This window comes from Protopterus annectens, chromosome 12.part0 (genome assembly GCF_019279795.1).
Source record: "Protopterus annectens isolate FY-2018-M chromosome 12.part0, PAN1.0, whole genome shotgun sequence".
Taxonomy (NCBI): Eukaryota; Metazoa; Chordata; order Ceratodontiformes; family Protopteridae; genus Protopterus; species Protopterus annectens.
Genome location: NC_056746.1, coordinates 1,334,033,245 through 1,334,056,158, shown reverse-complemented (window position 1 = coordinate 1,334,056,158; position 22,914 = coordinate 1,334,033,245). Strand labels below are relative to the sequence as shown.

At 38.4% G+C, this 22,914-nt stretch overlaps 1 protein-coding gene across 1 annotated transcript in view; it reads left to right on the top strand.

Moving 5' to 3' along the window:
- LOC122817181 (protein-tyrosine kinase 6-like) overlaps positions 1 to 22,914 on the top strand; it is a 171,030-nt gene that overhangs the window by 127,882 nt on the left and 20,234 nt on the right. The window contains exon 7 of the mRNA XM_044090395.1: positions 631 to 784. Within this exon, the coding sequence (XP_043946330.1) occupies positions 631 to 784 (154 nt within the window). The remainder of the gene's footprint in view (positions 1 to 630; positions 785 to 22,914) is intronic.

Sequence of the window (22,914 nt, the reverse complement as noted above, 5' to 3'; positions counted from 1 at the left end):
TCCTCACTAAAGGGACTCAGTAAGGAACAAAAGGCAGGGCATTTTCAACAATAGTCATGGCAAAATAGAAACTGCTGCCAGTCAGGGGACCACAGGAAATTAATGACCCACCCTGAAACTTTGGAGTACTCCCTGTTTCGCTGCAAAACAGTGGAAGGATGTCCATCTCCCATTACCCAGGAGTTTTTGGGGAGGGGCTGGTCACACTGACATGACTGGAAAGAATTCATAGATGTACAAAATGTGTCTGTATTAAGCAGGATATGATCTGGTAGTGCAAAACTTGTATAACCCTATATCTGAGGCAATCCTGTAAGACTTGACATAATTTCTAATGACTCATAATGCCAACACTTCAAGGGCAGGGCACACTAACAGAAATCTGTTTTTGACTAGTTTCAACAATAAGTATGTAAACAAAAGTGTTCTTGTAGCCCTTGAAAGATGAATAAGATGTCAACCACATTTTGATTTGCAGACCAATGCTATTTCAAAGAGAGCTAATTTGGAGTTAATTATGCAGAGATGTCTCGTACCTTTTTAACGTTTATTTGTTCACTTGAGTGAAGTGTTCTCTCTCTCTCTTTGTTTCAGCTTTAATTGCAACTTTTCCACATTTTCTCTTTGCAGGATGAGTTTTACTTTTCGCATGAGAAGATCATTCCGTACAAGTGGACTGCTCCAGAGGCTATTAGCCATGGATATTACTCTGTCAAATCAGATATTTGGTCCTTTGGAGTTGTGATGTATGAAATTGTCACCTATGGTCAAATACCTTACCCAGGTGAGCATAGGTAGTTTGGAAAATAACATGATGCTTAATCGGTTTCTTTGACTGGGAAAGCCTGTCTGGGCAAAAAACATTTCCAGTGGAGTTCTGGGGGTGGGGGTGGGGGGCTCTGCAATGAAATTGTATATAACATGTAAGGTAGCAATAATTTTTGCTATACATAATTCACTAATAGGTAAACAGATGTTACACATGTTTAGTACAATACTGACTACTCTGGCATTGTAAACAAATTCACAGATGTAGGCATAACCCCCTATGTTAAGTGCTGCACAGCCAGATGGCTCTTGGATAGGACCCAGGAATTTAGGAGGGGAGACCACCTACTCAGAGGCTGGTCACTAGCTGAACCACTCGGGTCTCTGTGCTGGGTCTGCTCCTTTTTGAAATCTACTTCTCTTCTCAGAGGTCAAGGCTAATGTCAAGGAGCTCTGCTCCTAGTTTGCAGTCATAAAATCCCCCAAAACACTAATCCTACAGGGAGGACTAATGCAAACAAATGACTGGGTGGTAAAGCCATGGCTTAAAACTTGGGGCCAAGAAACACGTAATAGTACCCATTGGTATGTCAGCCACTCTAGGAAATTACCTCATTGATGAAACACCCATAAGAGTAGAACAGAACCAGTAATCAAGGATTTAGGTACATACATATATAGTAACTTGGCTTTTGACCAACATGTGTCTAAGGTAGTAAGGAAATCCATTCTATTTTGAACTTGTGATTAAGGGCATGGCATTTTGAGTCCAAAGTCAATGTTCCACTGTATTTGGTCCTCACCAAGCCCATCAATGAGTACAATGCTCCCTCTAGTATGTACCTAATTAGGCGCATGCAGTAACTGGATGTCCACAGAAATTTCTCACAAAAACAATTCAGGGTGTAAACATGTCCTATGCAAGTCGCCGCAAAGCCATTTTGCTATTCTGTTACCTACAGACTGACAAGCAAGCTATGCCTGGCATACAAGACCTCCTTAGATCCCACTTTGATGGACCTTTTGCATATATGGATTTAAACTTTTGCTACATAAATAGGACACGGAGGGACAGATATGTCCATCAGAGAATTCCCCTTCTCTGGAATAGGCTTCCCATTCATGTGAAGCAGAGTTCTTCCCTAACCCTAGTGGAGAGAAACCTGGATCACCAGATAGGAATACACTCTGGGTCTAGTACTTGTGTCTGTAATGGAATACACTCTGGGTCTAGTACTTGTGTCTGTAATGGAATACACTCTGGGTCTAGTACTTGTGTCTGTAATGGAATACACTCTGGGTCTAGTACTTGTGTCTGTAATGGAATACACTCTGGGTCTAGTACTTGTGTCTGTAATGGAATACACTCTGGGTCTAGTACTTGTGTCTGTAATGGAATACACTCTGGGTCTAGTACTTGTGTCTGTAATGGAATACACTCTGGGTCTAGTACTTGTGTCTGTAATGGAATACACTCTGGGTCTAGTACTTGTGTCTGTAATGGAATACACTCTGGGTCTAGTACTTGTGTCTGTAATGGAATACACTCTGGGTCTAGTACTTGTGTCTGTAATGGAATACACTCTGGGTCTAGTACTTGTGTCTGTAATGGAATACACTCTGGGTCTAGTACTTGTGTCTGTAATGGAATACACTCTGGGTCTAGTACTTGTGTCTGTAATGGAATACACTCTGGGTCTAGTACTTGTGTCTGTAATGGAATACACTCTGGGTCTAGTACTTGTGTCTGTAATGGAATACACTCTGGGTCTAGTACTTGTGTCTGTAATGGAATACACTCTGGGTCTAGTACTTGTGTCTGTAATGGAATACACTCTCTGGGTCTAGTACTTGTGTCTGTAATGGAATACACTCTCTGGGTCTAGTACTTGTGTCTGTAATGGAATACACTCTCTAGGTCTAGTACTCGTGTCTGTAATGGAATACACTCTCTAGGTCTAGTACTTGTGTCTGTAATGGAATACACTCTCTGGGTCTAGTACTTGTGTCTGTAATGGAATACACTCTCTGGGTCTAGTACTTGTCTGTAATGGAATACACTCTCTGGGTCTAGTACTTGTGTCTGTAATGGAATACACTCTGGGTCTAGTACTTGTGTCTGTAATGGAATACACTCTGGGTCTAGTACTTGTGTCTGTAATGGAATACACTCTGGGTCTAGTACTTGTGTCTGTAATGGACAGAGGCATGTCAATTTTGGCCTTGCTTATTTATACACCTTAAAATAACCTCTAAGGCACATAATCATGTGGGATACAGTTGGGGTGTTTACTAGGCTTATAAAGGCCCCAGGGTTTTTAGTCTAGTATATGCCCATGAACAAACATGAAATATAAAGCAAAAATTTATATGCTTCAATACCCAGAGAGTTGTAGAATGGAATTTATTAATGGAGTGTTGTATTAGATGCATTAGATGGGAAGAAATGGTAGCAGTTAGTGATAATGCAGAAGGCACGTATAGGAAGAGAGTTAGTGCAACGGGCATATTGGCAGTAGTGTGATCTGCCTGAGCATGACAGGAGTTAGAGGGAAAAGTACCAGTGTGACACATAAAATATATACACAGAGGCAGAGTAAAGTAGGTAAAGAATAGTCTATAGCTGTCACTACCCAGGTAGCAAGAAAGGAAGTGCCAAGTTTGATATAGGTATTCTTTAATTAGGATTTTGAATGTATTTAGATTCTCTGTCAACTAAGTGGAGACTGAGTTCCAGAATTTTGAGACCTAGTGGGAATAGACAATTTCCAGAAGTATTTGTGACTTGTGGTTCTTAGTAGCTTGTTGCTGTAGCAGAGGTCTTTAGTTGGATAACAGCACTGTAGTGTGTTCTGTAATGCTGAGCATCTGTTTGGAGAACAGTAGCACCAAACATATCTTTTGGAATTGTGGTCAAAAAGTTCAACAGTGGTCTCATCTGACCATAACATTCCCCACGTGCTGTTGGGAGACTTGATGTATTTTGCAAATTTTAGCCAGGCCTGGATGTTTTTCTGTGTAAGAAAAGGCTTCAGTCTTGCAACCCTACCCCATAGCCCAGATATAGGGAGAATATGGGAGATTGTCAATTGTAGTACACAACCAGTACTTGCCAGAAATTCCTGCAGCTCCTTCAGTGTTGCTGTAGGTCTCTTGGCAGCTTCCCTGACCAGTCTGTCTTGTCTTTTCATCGATTTTGGAGGGACATCCAGTTCTTTGCAGCAGCACTGTTGTCCCATATTTTCTCCACTTTTTGATGACTGTCTTCACGTGTTCTATGGTATATCCAATGCTCAAAAAAATTTTTTTTGTACCCTTCCCCTGACTGATGCCTTTTAACAATGAGATCCCTTTGATGCTTTGTAAGCTCTCTGATTTGTTTTTCAATTTAATTGTACAGGTTATAGATCACATTAAAGGTGGGAAATGTGCTGAAATTATTTATTGTGGTCTAATTTTTTTATCACAAAAACCTGGCATTTTAACAGGGGTGTGTACACTTTTTATAACTACTGTATATGCAAGACTGTCTTCAAATTTTGCTGCTTTGTTATAAAAGGTTGCCAGTTTAGGTTTACTGGTGATTACTAATGATGGAAATATAAAGGGTGATGCGAAGGTACATCTGTCAGTATCTGTCAGGTAGTTTGTGACCCTATAGAGTGATCCTAGTTTGATATTTTTTGAAAGTGAAATTTGTGCTGGACAAACTTGAAATTATCAATTATGACTTCAGTTTCTATGTAATGGTACCTTATAGTTTAGATAATGTTTAGGGTGAAGAGATGAGTTTTTAGGGGTCTGAGAAATAGAGTAGAATTGTTAAGCCAAGATTCAGCTTCAGTGAAGGACTGTTGTGTGATTAACTTGGTTACAGATGAGACAAAACAGATGAGAGTGGAATTTTCATTGTACAACAGTGGCCAGTTTAGCATCAGTATTGAGTTTATGAAGATGTTAAATGGAAGGGGTGCCCAGTACTGATTCTTGCTGAACCCCAAAAGAGACCAGTTGATATTCAGAGAGAGAGTTTTGCCATTTAACTAACTGCTGCTGATTGGACACAGGAGGGGTGGAGAGTGTATGTTCTTTACAAGTTCAGAGAGGAGCTCTGGGTGGGACACCACCTTAAAAGCTTTGGAAAGGTCAAGGAAGACTGAAGAAACTAGGCTGCCCTCAATTTCTATATTGACTGTTAGTGGAATCACTGTGGTTTGACCTGAACTTGTGTTGAGTGGAGACTGTATGTAGTTATTGTTGCAGGACCTGTGTGTATACAGCTGTCTACGATTTCTGCGGTGAAATGATATCCTGGTGTCTACAATTTAACTCTGATGTACCTCCTTTATGAAGTTTTATCATATGGAATTGTTTCCAGACTAATGGTCTATTTTCAGTAAATGACTGATCAGAATGGAAATGGAGAACATTTATTGCATCTGCAGACTAAATGTGGTTTGCTAAGTCAGTGGGAAATGAGATGGGAGAGCTGGGGGTTTATTGATCAGGGAAGTAATGTCTGGAGAAAATGATCGCTTAATTGAATAGCTATGGGAATCTTGTTAGGATAGGCTGTGTTAGTTTGCTCCAATGTTTTGTTTATTTGGGGGTTTTCAAAATTTGGGATTTTTTTGATGCTCATTTTGAGGTTACTGTAGTAAGCTTTTTATCTATTTTATCGTGGAGCTTTGTGAGATTTCAGAAATGTCTAAAAATTTAGGAAAGTAGATTTTGTTCTTATTCCATTCTTTCCATGTTTTGTCATTTTGAAGCATAATCTCTTGTTAGCCATTGTGTTTTTACCTTTTTATTCTGACTGGTGCTATTTTGGAAGTTTGAGGAAAGCACAGACGACTCCATCTGAGAGTATTCTTCGTATACTCCAGTTGTAGAAAGTCAGGGTTGAGAAATGTTACTTTATCAAATTCTGGTTGGAGTACATATCTGATTGCAAACAATATGTAGGTTTTAGCTAAATTTTTCTCGTTAGTGAACATCTCTTAACCTAATTATCTGGTAACTATCTAGAGGATTTTTGTCGTCTGGTGGGGGAGCTAATCAACGTGACTCTTTGGGGTTGTTACAGTTTACAGACTGCCACTATACATTAGACCCTTAATATGAAGGCTTCTTGCTGGATATTTTCTGTAATAGTGTAGCCTGGTGGAATAGAGTTGAGATGCACATGGACTTTTCTAATGCTGATTTAAGGTTTACTTATGTCTCCAGTCTGATAGAAAAATACATCCCCACCAAATCTACGTCAACATAGTAAAAATAACTAGCTACTATTTTGGATGCTCATGAGCAAACTCATCCTGCTATCTAGTCAGCTCCGCAAAGAACCTCACATCTGTTAAAAGCATCACAAACTGCATTTGCTGAATTCCTAGCACCACTTCCCACAGAGAACAACACTGCATATTACTGAAGAAAAAATTGCTACTAATGAGATGCATCTCTTACTTAAAACCAAGACTCTTTCCCATACTTTATCAGATTGACAAAAAGAACACCCAAGAACAACCGAAGATGTCAATTCCCTTCCACTCTTCTTTACTAACCCTATGCCCTTCTAATATTTGGGAATCTACCACCAAAACCCATCAGTCTTTCCTTAGATTTATATGCACAGCTCAAAAATTTCTAGTCAAAGAAGGCACCTGCAAATGCTTTCAGCAAAGTCTTTCCATATTCAATTTTCCTGCTAGACGAGCTCTTCTCAGATGCATAATTCAATACAAATTGGCACATAATTCAAGTTGAGGAGTAACCCTGCTCAGGACCTCTCTTCCGTCTTGCCATGTCACTGTATGTGCCAACTATTACATGTCTGCTCTTAGTATCTGACATTCCTCCTCTCCTGTCATATTCCCATTGTACAGTGTGTTAAAAATATAATACAATTGGCAGACTGTTGTGATTGTATATATCACAACGAACTCCAGGAATTAGACTGCAGAAATTGATATTTTATTCCAAAACCAATGTTCTTCACTCTAGCGCCTCTGCTACAACATAGCCTTTAACAGAGTACATCCATTTTCCAAAAACAGTCATCTTGTATATTAACCTTTAAACAATTAAACAATTATTCAATTAACTTAAGACTTTTTTTTTTTAAAGTTCATTAAACAAAACTCTTCCAATTGCATTCCTTATTTATGCCTCTCCACTGTAATGTATTAAATTTCAGTATCAGGATGGATTCCTTTTTTCTTAAATATTTAATACTTTCTTCATTTAGAAATTCATTCTTTACTTGTTCTAAAACTGAAACCCATAAACTCTCCAAATTACCTTGATGTTTCATATTAAAATGTTGTGCTACTGGACTAATATCCTTTTGATTTTTAATATCTCTGTTTGTTCTTTCATTCATGCACCTTTTTGTTTCTTATAAAAAAACTTTTGACATTCACAGCTCAGAGCATACACTACCCCCTTACTTTTACATGTAAAAATTCCCTTTGCTTAAAATGTTTTACCATTAATCATGGGAAATGTGGGTACTATATCTTGACACATTGAACATTTGCCACACTTTTAAAGACCCTCAATGTTCTTAGTAGTATAAACGTAGTATAAAAGACTTTCTAGTGAAAGGAGCTTACAAAACACCACAGCTTAAAATTATGGGAGGGTGGCTTAATGGCTAAGGTGCTTGCCTTACAAACACAAGGTGCAGGGTTTGAGTCTCACAAGGGATAATTGGCTAGGCTTAAAATGGCTCGCAAGGGCAGTTAGCTTAGTACTAAACTATGAACCTATAAATACCCATTGTGGGTATCAAACAGCTGCTATAGAGAAACATTTGTCTAATTGAGTGGCTAACAGAATCACTATCACATTGTTATGACACCATTTCCATATTTTTTTCCTCTCCCTTTCAGCATGTATTCATTTAGATTTGAATAGCCTCTCATGCATAAAAGTCCTTCAGTATAATTTTAAGAAAACCTCTGTTTTTAATGCATCTGGGGTGATAGGTGTAAAGCTAGTAGCTCTGACAAGATAAAGTATGTTTAAGTAATTATAACATATACGCTCAAATAATATGATGCTACAGAGTACTCTGCTTCTCTGTTTAGGAGTCCACTGGTGCATCTTTAGCTTTGAAAGCAGAACTAGGCAGTCTTGAGCATAACTGTGCATCTGTACCGCTAAACTTTTAATGGTCAACAATACAGCTAGCGTAAAGCTTAACCTCTGTCTACCAATTGCTCAAATAGTTTTTTTTCCTCTGTTCCTTTTTCTTTCCTCACCCATCCTATTCCTTCCCTTTTTATCCCAACTTTATTACATTTGTCAAATCATCTTCACAACATAGGCAGGGCTGATAACTTCAAGGGAAGTCATAACCATGTAAAAGAGTATAGAGTCTATGAATATGTGAATGAGCTAGAATGTAGTCTTGGATCATGGCGCAAATACACAATATATTTATAAAATGTAGATCCACTCAGTTTGTTAAATCATTAAGTCTGTGTAAGGATTCTGCCACATAAGGTTTTAAAAGAGAGAAAACAGAACTGTCTACTGCCTTCTAGTGACAAATTTTAAAACAAAAACAGATGCCCCTTAACTAGTCAACAGTTAGTGCCACAAGGAAAATAAGATGAAGAAACAGCTACATTCTGATGCATGCTTGCTTCTGTTACTCAATTAGTGCAACAACTTATTTGTGCAAGGAGGGTAATGGTCCAGGTAACCCACAGCCAGACTGTCAGCGTACTAAATCTGAGGAAAACTGCAGCATTTCTGATAAATTTATATAACTCACATTATGCTGACCCAAACCAGGCATTCTAATAAACTTACTTCCTTATCAAAACATTATCAAAAATGACTGACCATTTTCTATCAGTGAGTAAATATAATATTATCAATTCCTTATACAATCTAAAGAAAAGACGAGGTTTTAGTAAATAAAACTTACAAAGACAAGTATAATACCTATTAAATATATTTTGATTGAGTAAACTGGTTGTCAGTAAATTTCCTGTAGAAATATTGTCAGAATATTCCTGAAGTATTTCCTTATTTTTGATATTCCACTCGAGTCACAGATCCTTACAGCCAGACATTAGAATTCCATTCATCTCCTTGTAAAGTGCATCATGATGCTAGATCTATTGCTGTATTACCCTTTTAACTGAGACCAAGTTATAGTTTAAAACTGTCCTTGATTTTACAAAACATTCCCGAGCTTGCCCCTCTTAAATGTCCTGTCCCCATAAGTTATGGTTTGTTGCAGTCAGTGGTCAATGACAGACATTAGGCTTTCATATTTCTTAAATTGTAAAAACAAAATACACTTTAAAAAGATTTCCTGTTGGCATACAGGATTTTACAGTCTTCTTGATAAAATGCATCTTTTGAGTATCTCCGTGTCTAGTCATTACCTCACCCACATATTTATGCTATAAAACACGTTTCATTATTTTTGAGTATTCATAGCATTGTCCTCCTGGCTCCACATATTTAGCTCTGAAAAATCTTTTGTTTGAAATAATATGATTAAACTGCAAAGTATGAAGAGCACACATATAAAGCTAAGGAGCACTGCATGGGGCTCCATATCGAGATGCCATCCCATCCACGATAGAAAATGCAACCCGAAAAACAACGTGGCATCATATAGCATAAGTATATGCTCTAACACCAGATACAAAAATACTACACAGCAGACAACAGAAATCCGAAATCTATCATGTTCCAACCAGTGGTCAACACATTGGAACAACCAGATCTCTGTGCTCCCACACACCAAACATTTCACCACATTTAGTTATCACTCAGGTTTTCATCAGCACAACCTTCTCCCCAATCAACAGCGACTCTCCATTTACTTCCCCAGTAAAGATGCTAAGAGGGCTTTCAAACCCATTTTCTGATGCTGATCCCACAATATGCCCAGTTATCTAGCCAAAAAGCTGGAATGTAATCCCAAAGTGCAATCATAGTTTTGTTTTTCACCAATACTTAGTCCCTCTGCCTTTCTGAACATCTTGGATGTCTTGCCTACAGTTCTGCGAATGACATCCGATGCCCCCCACTCATACACACAGCTGCAATGGTCGCAGTACGACACTGCACTGCATACTGGAACCAACAGCTCCACATGCATCAGCCCTAGACAATTCCTCTTCTCCTTTGCTTCTCCTCTGACCTTCTCATTAATCCTACCTTTCAAGTAATTTCAGCTGGCTTAATTGAAGGTACAGTCGTTATTCGCTATGTATTTTAATATTTTATGATAAATATATGGATTACTTCTATAAGCCTGGATGACCGTGTTGATCTTGTTTAAAATATTGCCATATTAAGAGAAGGTGCCTACATCACGCAGAATGGATACAAAAAAGATGCGCATAGCTGTAACTTGTTTACAGCTGTATTCAATGAATAGTTCCGGATATGGCAACACACGGTCACACTCGCTATTACTTCTATTCACAGAAAACTGACACAGCAGCTGTAATAAGGCGGGAACTTCAATCTTGAGGCAAGAGAGACTCTCAATTGACAGCGGCCTCAAAAGTTGACAGATCTTTAGAAAAAGATCAGTCCATAGGTCTTAACTGTATAGATTGTTGCCACCTTTTTGGTCTGTTCCTCATAAAATTTGTGGTTTGGTAGCAAGTCACTATCGATTGAAGTCACTAAATAATGACATACATTTGTGTTTGAGTGAACACCTTTCAGGGAATGCATGGTAACACACGCCCTGTAAATGTAGCAATGTAGGGTTACCACCTGTCCTACTTTGCGAGGGACAGTCCCACTTTGGGTAGTTGCGTCCTGCAAAAAAATTGAAAAAATGGCAAATGTCCTGAGATTTTAGGACAAAATTATTTCCTATATTTTATGTAATAGTTGCATAAAACAGTTATTCTGTATCTGAAACACCTAAATGTTATAAGAAACAGAATAGGCAACTAAAATGCTAGAAGAATAAGCTTTTATTTAGGCATAAAAGTGAAAATTTGTCCTTGGTACTGGCCATGGGTATGTTTCACCCTGCAAAATCTAACATTTTTACCAAAAATGTCCCACTTTGGGCATTTGAAAAGGTGGCAACCCTACAGCAACACTCTAAGTTTATAAGAGCAATATTTAAAATCGGTCCCTCTTTTCAGGCTATTATACACATTATTTTTTCTTGCTCCGAGAGGTATGATTATGAATCACTATTTTTCATGCTACGAAGCAAGCTTTCCTCTCAGCAAAACCATAAATACATCTACAAACATGCACAATCCAACCCATAGACATCTCAAAAGTGATTTAAAAGAACTCTCAAAGATCAAGCACAAAAAACAAAAGTTGAGACGTAGAAAAAAAAACTCGCCACCGGCTATACAATTCCACTAAACAGCATCTTCATCACTTGACAACCTTATAGCAGTGATTAAATCCAAACATGCAGGGATGCGACCCAAACAGACTGCAAATAGGGTTACCACCTGTCCCACTTTGCGAGGGACAGTCCCTCTTTGGGCAGTTGTGTCCTGACAAAAAATTGTAAAAATGGCAAATGTCCTGAGATTTTAGGACAAAATTATTTCCTATATTTTATGTAATAGTTGCATAAAACAGTTCTGTATCTAAAATACCTAAATGTTATAAGAAACAGAATAAGCAGCCAAAATGCTACAAGAATAAGCTTTTATTTAGGCAAAAAATTAAATTCTAACTTTTGTACTGACCGTGAGTATGTCGGCCTGTAAAATCTGATGTTTGTACCAAAAATGTCTCACTTTGGCCATTTGAAAAGGTGACAACCCTAACCGCAAATCCATACCACAGATCTCTCCGCTATCTCGACGCTTCGTAACAGTCAAACGATGATTCAGGTAAATATGTTTTGAGTGTGCCAACTTAATCTGTAAACATGCTCTCTTCCATCCCAATGTTAAACAAGCCCCTTAATAAAGTAGAAAGGAACGAAGTTCACTAAAATACATGGTTATACCTAGTGATGAGATTTTAAATGGTAAGCAGTTATAACTAAAACTTAATTTAAAAGTATATTTTTTAAAAGTTAAGATGCCTAGTCTAATCTGATATAATATGGTGTATTACAAAAACAAGAGAAAAACAGTAGTAAAGTAAGCAGTTTTATATTTATCAAATATTTATGCTCTAAGATCATATTATGAGATGAAATAATACAAAAAGTTTACCTGGTATGATTGTAAGGTGACAACAAGCAAATAGAGATGAGCATTTCTACTTTTTTTTTTTCACTTAGTTTATCTTGGAGCTTTTCTCCCTGGGCCTCTACTGAAAATGGACATATATCCAGTTAGACTAGCCCGGTCAACAAATGTAAAATAAAGTAAATAAATACTTTAAAGGTTGTTGCAACATAATTGAAGATGATGGTGACATATTTTTAGCACAAAATGCATGCAATCTGGTCACTCCACAACAAGTACAAATATGATTCTGTCATTGTCCATGTTGGTGTGAATGACCGGAGACATACCCCCCTGGACTACATGAAAAGAGACGTGAAGGAGCTCTCTGAGCTTGTAGCCCAGCTAGGTATGACCCTAGCCCTGAGTAACATCCTGCCATCGCCCAGAATGTTACTCAGTAGAAGGACAAAATGATTGACTTCAACAATTGGCTAAGCTTCTGGTGTCATTCTAAGGGGATCCAGTATCCATCTGCCTGGGACGACATGGTCGATGGACAATGATGCTTTGCTAGAGATGGCCTGCACCTGTCGTCCCTGGGATTCTGGATACTGGCTAAGGCTCTTGCCACCCCTATAGTGCCTTTTTTAGGCAAGGTTCAAATGCTAAATTCACCCCCATAATGGGTACAAATAAGCAAACTGTAAGGGGTAATACTACTCAATGCTAGAAGTCTAAACCTCAAAATGCACTCACTCGAGGCACTCCTAAAAATGGAGAACATCGACATCTGTGCAGTGACAGAGACCTGGCTCCAGAGAGCACCCCTGCATTACTAGACTATAATTCATACCACACCTTTTGGCCACCTAACCTGGACCTAAAGGCAGAGGTGTGTCCGTATTCATTAAAGATATCTACACCTCCAGGCTAGTTGTTCAACATAATGTATCCAAAATTATCCAAGTGCAACTAACACTGGACAAAACTGCAATTCAGGTTGTAGCTTGTTACAGATCCCCCAACATGCCCCAGGATTCCCACTCTTCATTTCTTAAGATACTGGAAAATATTAAGGTACAACCCAATACCTTAATTATGGGTGATTTCAACTACCACACCATCAACTGGGAAAAATACTCGTGTGCCAAATCATTCGCTCAATGTTTTCTGGAATACATAAATTCCAATGCATTGGATCAGCTTGTCCACACCTCCACCAGGGGCAGCAATATCGTGGACCTGGTCATTACCTATATGAATAACAGGTGTTCCACACCAGAGGTCAACTCCTCGCTGGTCAGATCCGACCACAAGCTAATCACCCTAGACATTCATATCACACCCCACCCCCCATTAAGGAAACCACTGTCAAAAACTACTCCAAAGCCAACTTCATGCTTAAGACAGAAGTGGCAAACTTCGACACCCATGCAGATGGAAAATAGAGGTACGACTGAATCTTGCACAAATGCACTGTATAAGCACATACACGAGTGCATGAATCGTGCTATCTCCAACAGAACCAAGACGCTATCCTCCAAAAAAAAAAAAAAAAAAAAAAAAGGAAGCCAATCTGGTGGTCCCCTGCCATAACTCTACAACAGAAGGAAGAAGCTGTTGCAAAAGAGTAAAATCCCAAGATTGGAGGAACTCCCCTGGTCAACCTCAGCAAGAAGCTGAGTTCCCTCATAAAATCCTCCAAAGCCAGTTATGAAAATAAAATCACTGATTCCAAAGACAGCTGTAGAATGCTTTATGGCTATGTCAAAAATCTCAATGGCAACACTCAGATCTGCTCTGAGCTACAGCACAATGGCACTAAATATACAAAACCAACCAATATTGCCAACATCCTGGCAGATGGGTTCAGTGCTAACTTTACCCCCCTCTCGCCCTCTAAAGGGTCCATCTTAATACTGGAAGAATGCAAAACACAAATCACAGATGAACAAGTAAAGACTGCACTCTCCAAAGCCAAGAACACAGCATCCATCGGACCAGACAACATCTGAAGCTGCATACTGCACGAACTACAGAATGAACTGGCACCCCTCCTAAGTACCATGCTCAATCATAGCCTCACCTCAGGCTATGTGCCTATTGAATGGCGCACAGTGATTGTTATCCCACTCCACAAAGGGGGTGCCACCACGGACCCTGCAAACTATCGCCCCATTAGCCTGACTAGCCTGGTCTGCAAGTCCACGGAACGTATCATTTTGGAGCAAGACTTGGGTAACCTCCAAACCCTGGACCCCACTCAGTTTGGGTTTGTAAAAAGTATATCATTTCTACTAAACCTGATTGACTTCTTTGAACCAGTCACTAGAGCTGTAGATGAGGGAAAGGTAGAGCACACAGCCTATCTTGACCTCGCCAAGGCTTTTGATACCATCCCTCACTCTGGAATTATAGATAAACTCACTAAACTGGGCATAAATCCCTATGACACAAGATGGGTGGCCAACTGGCTCACTGACAGAACCCACACAGTAAAAGTAGCAGACTCCAAGTCTGACTTCAGACCAGTGATGAGTGGAGTACCACAGGGTTCGGACCTGGGTCCTCTCCTGTTCATCATCTACTTCTCTGAAGTGCAGGCCAACACAGAAGGTCTTTGGCTAACAAAGTTCACAGATGACTGCCAGCTGGAAGCCATAATAGAATCACCTAATGATGTAGACATTCTGCAAAAGGGCCTCACAGAGCTAGATGCTTGGTGTCAGTCATGGCCTCAAGCTCTATGCCAAGAAGTGCATTGTCATCCCCTTTGGGAAAAACTCTGTACCCATGAATTACCACAGGTAGCTCACTAAACACAATGTGATAAGACACCTTGGGACACAGGTGGACAGTAGTCTCTCCTTTGATGACCACATCACCACAGTAGTCGGGAAATCCTTCTACGTGGCACACCTCATCACGAAAGGTTTCTCTTCTAGAAAAAAAGAAGGTCATTGTTCCTCTCTACTCATCCCTCATCAGACCCATTATAGAGTACAATGCCCTGTTTGGCATGTATCTCACAAGACACCTACAACAATTGGAAAGGCCACAGAAATACCTCACTAAGAGGATTACCGGCCTCAAACAGATGCCATACACACAGTCTCACAAAACTCCAGCTCTACTCTTGTCGCATATCGCCTACTCAGAGGTGATCTCTGCCTAACATACAAAGCTATGTCAGACTCAGAGCTGTTGGATATGCATCCCAATCTCCCTGAACCACATGCTCCAGGGACCTAAACCTTGTCACCACAATAAACAGAACATGCTGGAGGGATAGATTCCTGTCCCAGAGACTTCCCATACTCTGGAACAAACTACCCATTCATGTCAAGCAAAGCTCCTCATTAGCCCTCTTTAAGAAAAATCTTGTCTGGATGGGAAATAGAAAATTCACCCAGGGGATCACAGGGGATCACTTCTGCAGCACTGCTTGACAGGGGCACAGGAAAATTAATTTTCTTGGGTGGTGAAAGCCAAGAAACCTTTTTGGCTAGGCTTATATAGGCCCCCAGGGCCAATAGCCTAGTACCTACCTATGAGGTTTTGGAAACTTTTTTCTTTCTTTACATTTGACCAAGCTTCCTTATCTAGTGATCTTTTAGAGGCGGAAGGTATCCAGTCCATATTATCTGAAAAGGAAATGTAGTTAGTCTTGATAAAACAGCTGCTTCTGTAGCGGAAACAATCTTGGTGCCAGATGATTTATCTTTGCAGGAAATATAAGTTGGACCTTGATGTTGTTCTAAGGTGTTTTTATTAATGGCTATGTTTTCTTTCAAAGTTCCATAGTCTAAGATGAATAGTCATTATCAAATCTAATGTTTGAATGATGTAATATTGTTACTTTCAACCAAACAAGATTTTAGTACTAGTTCATTGCCTAAATAGGATAAAAATGTGACTATAATAGGTCTTTGTTTCAATGATGTAGTGGTATCTGATTTCCCAATGGATCTGTGAGCTCTTCCTACTCAGAGAGAAGCTTTCTTGTAGGTTAGGTACCTTGGGTATCTATGCTGACAAAAAGGAGATCATGTTGTCACCCTCAATTTTCTCTGGTAGACAGAAAATTATTGTTTCTTCCATCTCTTATTTAATTATAATGAGGCAGTTAAAAGATTTGGCCATAAATTATTTTACCAGCTCTGAAATAAAAAAAGAGGAACTAGTTATTTCAGGTCATCTGTGGGAAGCATTGCAACAAGATAGAAAATATATATCCTCAGCGTATAAAATGGCAAAAGAGAGAAAATATAATAATCATATTCTGTTATCCAAATACTGGAGAGAGAAATTGCCATCCCTAGACGACAATAAAATAGTAGAGGCGTTTAACTTAACATTAAAATCCGTATCACTTCAAAAACTGGTCTTTACTCAATTGATGATATTTAACAATGCATATTATACCCATCTTACACTTCATAAATTTGATTCAAAAAGTCACCTAAATGTCCACAGTGTGTAGATCAGACAGCAGACCTGTTACACATGTTCTGGAGTTGCAAGTGCATTTATAAATTATGGAATTCTTTAAAGTTACAACTACAAAAATGGGTTACCAAAACTCAACACTCTCCTGGGAATTTCTGATTTTACATATTCCACGGAGAATTTGGACAAAACAAAAAGATTGTAATTATGAATATTAGTTTACTAATGAAATTATATATAGCCACAAATTGGTTGAACCCAGCACAGGTGTCGTGGCAAAATTTCAGGCTGTTAGCGATTAAGCATATATTAGCGCACAAATTGTTAATTAGAAATAATAAGAAAAGTATAAACAGCACAAAAATTTGGGAACAAATCTTTAATATTATTTTGGCGCAGCGGTTCCTATCCACTTTCCGTCAGGACATTCTGTATGTGTACCAACACATTCTTGGATTAGATAGAAAATGTAGAAATAATACAAATTATTGGCTTGAGTTGGTTTATAATTGTCTATTGTAGATGCTTTTATGTTTAATTTTTTGTGATTTTAATTTCCAAATGATATTTATTCTTAATGTATTATAGGGAAATTCAAAATGGAACTAAAACATTGGAAGCAATATTGTACATAATGTAAATAGTGTGTGAAATGTATAATGGTTTGGCAAAACAATAAAAATGAGTATTGAAAAAAAATAAATAGATGCCAGCTAAAAAAAAAAAAAAAAAAAAAAAAATAAAAAATAAAATCTTGTATTTTAGAAGAAGAAATATCTTCTGCAAGACAACATGCAAAATTTGGTCCCATTTTGGTCCTCTACTTACATTAACTGCTACTTAATGTATAAATATCCTTTAACGAGTTGTGTGTCAAGAATTTTAGTTTTACATTTCAAGTGAAGTGAAGAGCTTTCCTTTTTCACATAAATATCAAAGTTTCTTTAAGATTCATCTTGCTATGATTAAAACAGAACCTGCAGAAACAAAAACACTTACAAAACATGTTGCTTTAAGTAATGAGTAATATGCAAAAATCCCTTCCTTAAATCTATTTAGGGACAGTTTCCTGTAATTTCCTATTAACTAAACTATATGTCATCCATTTTCATATTAGTTATTTGCATCATAAGTGCTTTGCTTTCAAATAAAAATGTACTGAATGCTATTGTTTTTTTATACTGTTAACTCATCTGGAAAAACACCTAAGATAAAATGACCATGAGCAATTCTTCATAGCAATGGAATGTATCAAATGAGAATTAGAAATGTGTTAGTAATACATAAATATAAAAATGAATGTCAGAAAAATAACACCCTGACTCAAGAAAAAAAAAATATTATTGCAGCATTGCATTCCATATTTGGTCAGGTTTTTTCTCTTATGGCACATTGTTTTTTTTTTTTTTTTCATTGTAGTCAGCTGCCAAATGTTCATCCTTTGATTTACTGCTTACCCAATATTACAGAGTTAGCTAGTGTCCTTTCAGGGTTCCATGTTTTATTCTGTTCAGTGCATTTTCACGTATTTCTCTGAGACATAATAAAACTGTTTGAACTTTAAAAAAAAAAAAAAAAAAAAAAAAAAAAAAAAAAAAAAAAAATTATTGTTTCTTCTCCCTTTGTTCTCAAAGTCATCTAGTTTCTCCACTAACCAGGAATTTTGATTTTTGAGTTAACATTTGAGATTAATTTTCTTCGTCTACTATCTGTCAAATACAGCATTCTAAATGTCTGAGATTTTTGTTTGAAGCTGTTGGAATAAGTCTCTGAATATGTTTGGCTGTTCTCTTACTACTATTTTTTAATAGTTGATTATTACAATGCTGCTGACACCTGATTGAGTGGGGATGGTTATGGTCATTAGAAATGCTTAGACTTCAACTCTTCCCTTTAGTATTTTGACCAGAAATTTACTTCCAAAAATATCAAACTTTATCAAATGATCAGTAGATTGATCATTTTTCCTGTCAATTTTAATAAAATGCAGAGTTCTTGTGCCACCTAGACTCCACCTGATTTCATCTTTCTTGTACTTGTATAGTATTATACTCTCTTGCCTGTATTTGCTTTCCTGGGAAGCCAAACTTGAAAATTCGTTTGGATCAGTATATTCTTCACCAGCTAAATGAAACAGAAATAAGAGACTGTACACATTCAGAATGTATGCAAAATTAGTTCTGCAGATCATCTTTTGTCTGTGAAACTTGGATCTGCCTGAGGAATGTTGTATTCCAGGTTTGTAGTTGCCATTTAAATGATTGCAGTTCTGTGACTGTTTGTTTATTAAGAAGGGATGCATCCTGGGTCCCCTTTAATATTCAAATGAGTATCATTTGGCTTTCACTGAAATGTGTATGTTTAGAGTTTATAGATGAGTACTAGGCTAACTGCCCTTGTGGGCTATTTTAAGACTAGCCAATTACCCAATGTGAGACTTAAACCCTGCACCTTGTGTCTATAAGGTAAAGACCTTAACCATTATGTCAACCTCCCACCTGTATGTGCTTCATTTCTCTGTGCTACTGCTTACATTCATGTTTTCAATTCTTTTTAAACCTATACTTTTTGTTCACCAAAACTTGTCTTGCATTTAAACTAGTTTTGTATTTTGACCAGGGTCATGTCTGAAAAGGTTCTAGTAACCTTGTCAGTTAATTGGAGAATGTATAGAAATGTTGGATATTAACTTGATGGTATAGTTGTCAGACATTTAAAGCTTTGCTTTAGGGTCCCAAATGGGTGCTTAATTTCCACGGGAGGAGGATGAACACAATTTTTGATTTAAGATGCTTTGCATTTGCTGGGTGAACAGAATTCTGAAATAAATACTAAAGTGCTTAAAATACACATACCTTGTATATAGAACATTTGTTAGTTTTAGGGTTGGGTAGAAAATAGTTGCATTTAATTAAAATTTGAAGCGAAGAATGTGTGCGCATAAGAGCAAGCATTACAGTGGAATTCATTATCCACAGAAATGAACCACAGTGCAACATTCTCACTTATCTGAGTGTGAGAGCTACTTGACATCCCTGCCACGGAGGTGGTGATGCTGAGCTAATGTGGAAGTAGCCAGTGGGCTCTTCAGTTCTTTTCCAGAAGAAGTAACCAGTTGTCAATCTGTCAATTTCTTCCAAGGCAACTCCTGAAGCAATAACTTATCTTTTGAGTCCCTTTTATTGCAGATATTTCATTAACTGTTTATTTGTAAACTGTGAACTGGATTTCTTGAAATTGTCCTCTTCTAATGTCCATGATGAAGTCCTGTTTTATTGATAAAAGCACTTACACAACCATGGATATAAACATGGTCACTATGTTGCTATTGTTTTATATATTTGTGAATTTTCTGAACGTTTTTTTGCCCTCTTCACAAAAAGGCAATGGAAATCGCTAGGCTTTTGGTTAAAGAACATATGTTGGTCAGAGCATGAGGCCTTCCACATTCAGCCCCACATAGGCCTGAAGTCACTGGTCTTAAGTTGTTCATCCACCCCTCCTAGTTCCAGTGCTTACAACTTCTGCATCCCCATCTTTCCAGACTTATTTGGAGATGGACTACAGGATCTTGGCCATCATAATCAAGGGTATGAAACAAAACAAGTCCTGAAGATCACGACCATGCTAGTTACTAAAACAGAATGTGGGAAAGCAGAAAAAATGTTTAGTGCTATTATCCTTCCTGTGTGGAGATGTAAAACCATCCTTGTGACATGAAAAACATCCAATCTAATTAAAAAAAAAAAAAAAAAAAAATCAGAAACTCTCATGCTTTGATAACTGCTCATAATGTTTGAATGTTCAGACAGTAATATGAACCATAAGACATTCATGGCAGAGGAATGGATAAATAGATCTATTCCAAAATATTTTCATTAAAACATATACAACTGACACTAAACATAGGCAGGTAGGTCACTACAGACTATTAAGTGAATAACTTTAATATGATCTATTACATCCAGGATATGTGCTCTCATCTAGAGATAGTTGCCAATAAAGTTCCCCTGCTTCCAAAAGACCAATCTTGCCTCCCCTAAGGATTCCTCTGTGTATGTAGAGCATTGGCTTTGTTTTCAGAGTGGGTACGATATTACATGGTCATGTGTTCTGCGACAGCCCGTTACTGGTCTTCCAAATGTAAAAGCTGTTGCACAAAAACATCCAGTTATATACATACCACCATTCTTTACTCATTCATTTTTTACTTGTCTCATTTGTACATAATATTTGGATACAGTTTTGTAGGTTACAGATTGTATGCAGCAGCAACATGGTCCATAAGAATATACCAGAGGGTCTCAGTGGTCCCCCAATGTTTCATGCAGCTGCTGCTGTAAATCGTGTTTCTTGCCTCTTTGTATTTTATTTCCATTTGCTAAAGATCACTAGTTAAATGGACCATTTTCAAGAAATACCCGAGTACAAAGACAAATTGAAATGAATGTGTGAATTCAAATAGTAAATTGCTTTTGTATACATTGATATACTATAGATATGTTACTTATTTCCCATGTCAGAAATCTTTTTAATCAGTGGATTTTGTAGAAACGGTTGGACTAAAGGCAAGCCCTCAGTTCCCTCATAGCCTGAGTAATTCTGTACGGCTGAAGAATATGTAGGGAGAAAAAAAAAACATGGCAGACCAACAGTGGTGATTGTGACTGCTACTAGGGGCTTTAAGCTCAATCCAGTGCTCAGGACACTCTTTAACAGCAAGTAGTGTGGTCCTGCATACAGATGTCAAAATGAGTATGTTTTGTTTATCCTGGTTTGTAGTGGTCACCTGCCAGAGAAAAATACAGGAACATCTTGGGCAGATTGTGGGCATGGCCTCTGCAATGCAAGATGAAGCCAAGAGATGTGGGTCAAAGACCAAAAATGTCTAGAAGCCAAGCAAAGAAGCACCTCTTTCTTGTGCAGACTGAGGACTTGCAAGTAAGTGAAGCAGAGAAACCGGATTATTTCTCTCAAATGTCCTTGTCTCTTGGCTAGCAGTCTGACACCTAGAATGTTGCCTTTGATTTCCTATCTGGTAAGATGTCCTTTGCAGAAATCCTTACCAGGATGAAAGATTTGGTTAAATGGGAAGGTATACTGGCATCGGAGGTTCAACAGGTGACTTTGATTTTGGGTCTAGAGGCACCAAAATGTGACTGTTCCTGTACTAGGAGCACTGGAGGATGCCTTCTTGGGATCCACCCAGGAACCTGGCTTGTACCTCTTGACATACAAGAAGCTAGGTACGTTTTACAGTGTGAAAGACTCGCACCTGTACCTAATAAGAAGCCAGTGTTGAATCCAGCCACAGTGTCCATGGATTCCTTGAAAGGGTCCAAGTTGTTTCCTTCTAAGAGTTTTCCCATTGACAAGAACAGAGCTTTGGACAGATCTAGAAATATTTTCTGCCACAGGTATCATGTACTTCAGCGCTATTAATTTCCAGACACATTATCAAGTTCCAGATGGTGCTCTGACCGACCACCTAGGAGAGGGTGAGGAGGGGTTGATAGTAATCGGAGGGTAAAGTCTTTGGAACTCACACAGACTGCTAGTCAGGTGATGAAGTACTCCTTTGTGTGGCTATGATGCTCTTAATCCAAGCATACATGGCATCAGTTATGTGATTAGCCTGGCTGAGGCTTCCACCTCTGCCACAGGATGTCAAGGTACAGGTCCTTATGGTCATGTAGGGTATAAAGCATGTCTTTCACCTCCCCAATGTAACAGTATGACAGAAATTGCCTTCCAAGGCTAGCCTTCTGTCACAGTCAGAGCAAGTAGCCTAAAGGAGAATGGGACCAGTTCAAGAAGAGCTGGCAAAGAGATGGTAAGGACAAGTCCTGGGAGGAGGTGGCTGGGGGGGCAGGGCTCCCTCCTTCCAAAAGGAACAGCTATGACAATATGGCTTTTCTGACACCTATCCCTCCTTGGAGGATTGCAGGCAGACTGTCTCTATCTCTGCCTAGGAATCCATAACATAAGACTTTGCTTCCTCCTGATTAAGTATACAGACTACAACAAATTCAGAGTCTGCATATGACCGGAATCTTCCCAAGTGCCAGAATATCAAGAAAATATAATAATTCCACCTATCATGTCAGACCAAAAGACATAACATGGTTCCTCATCAGGGGTAAGGGAAATGTTTTACTCCAGTCTAGTTCATAGGTAGGTACTCAGCGGTCATCCCTAGGGCCTATACAAGCCTAGCCAAAAAAGTACCCTGGCTTTCGCCACCCAAGAAAATTATTTTTTGTGCCCCTGATGAGCAGAGCCACAGAAGTGATCCCTGGGGTGAATTTCCTATTTCCCATCCAGTCATCAAGATTTTTCTTGTAGTGCTAATGAGAAGCTCTGTTTGACATAGGTGGTCTTTTCCAGAGTATGGGAAGCCTCTGGGACAGGAATCTATCCCTCCAGCATGTTCTGTAAAATACAGATGCAAGTAATTTAGTGTTTTCCACATAATGGATGATGCATGGAGACCCATCTTGGCTATTGCAACTCCCAGAATTCACACTATTCCAAAAATATACATTAGAGT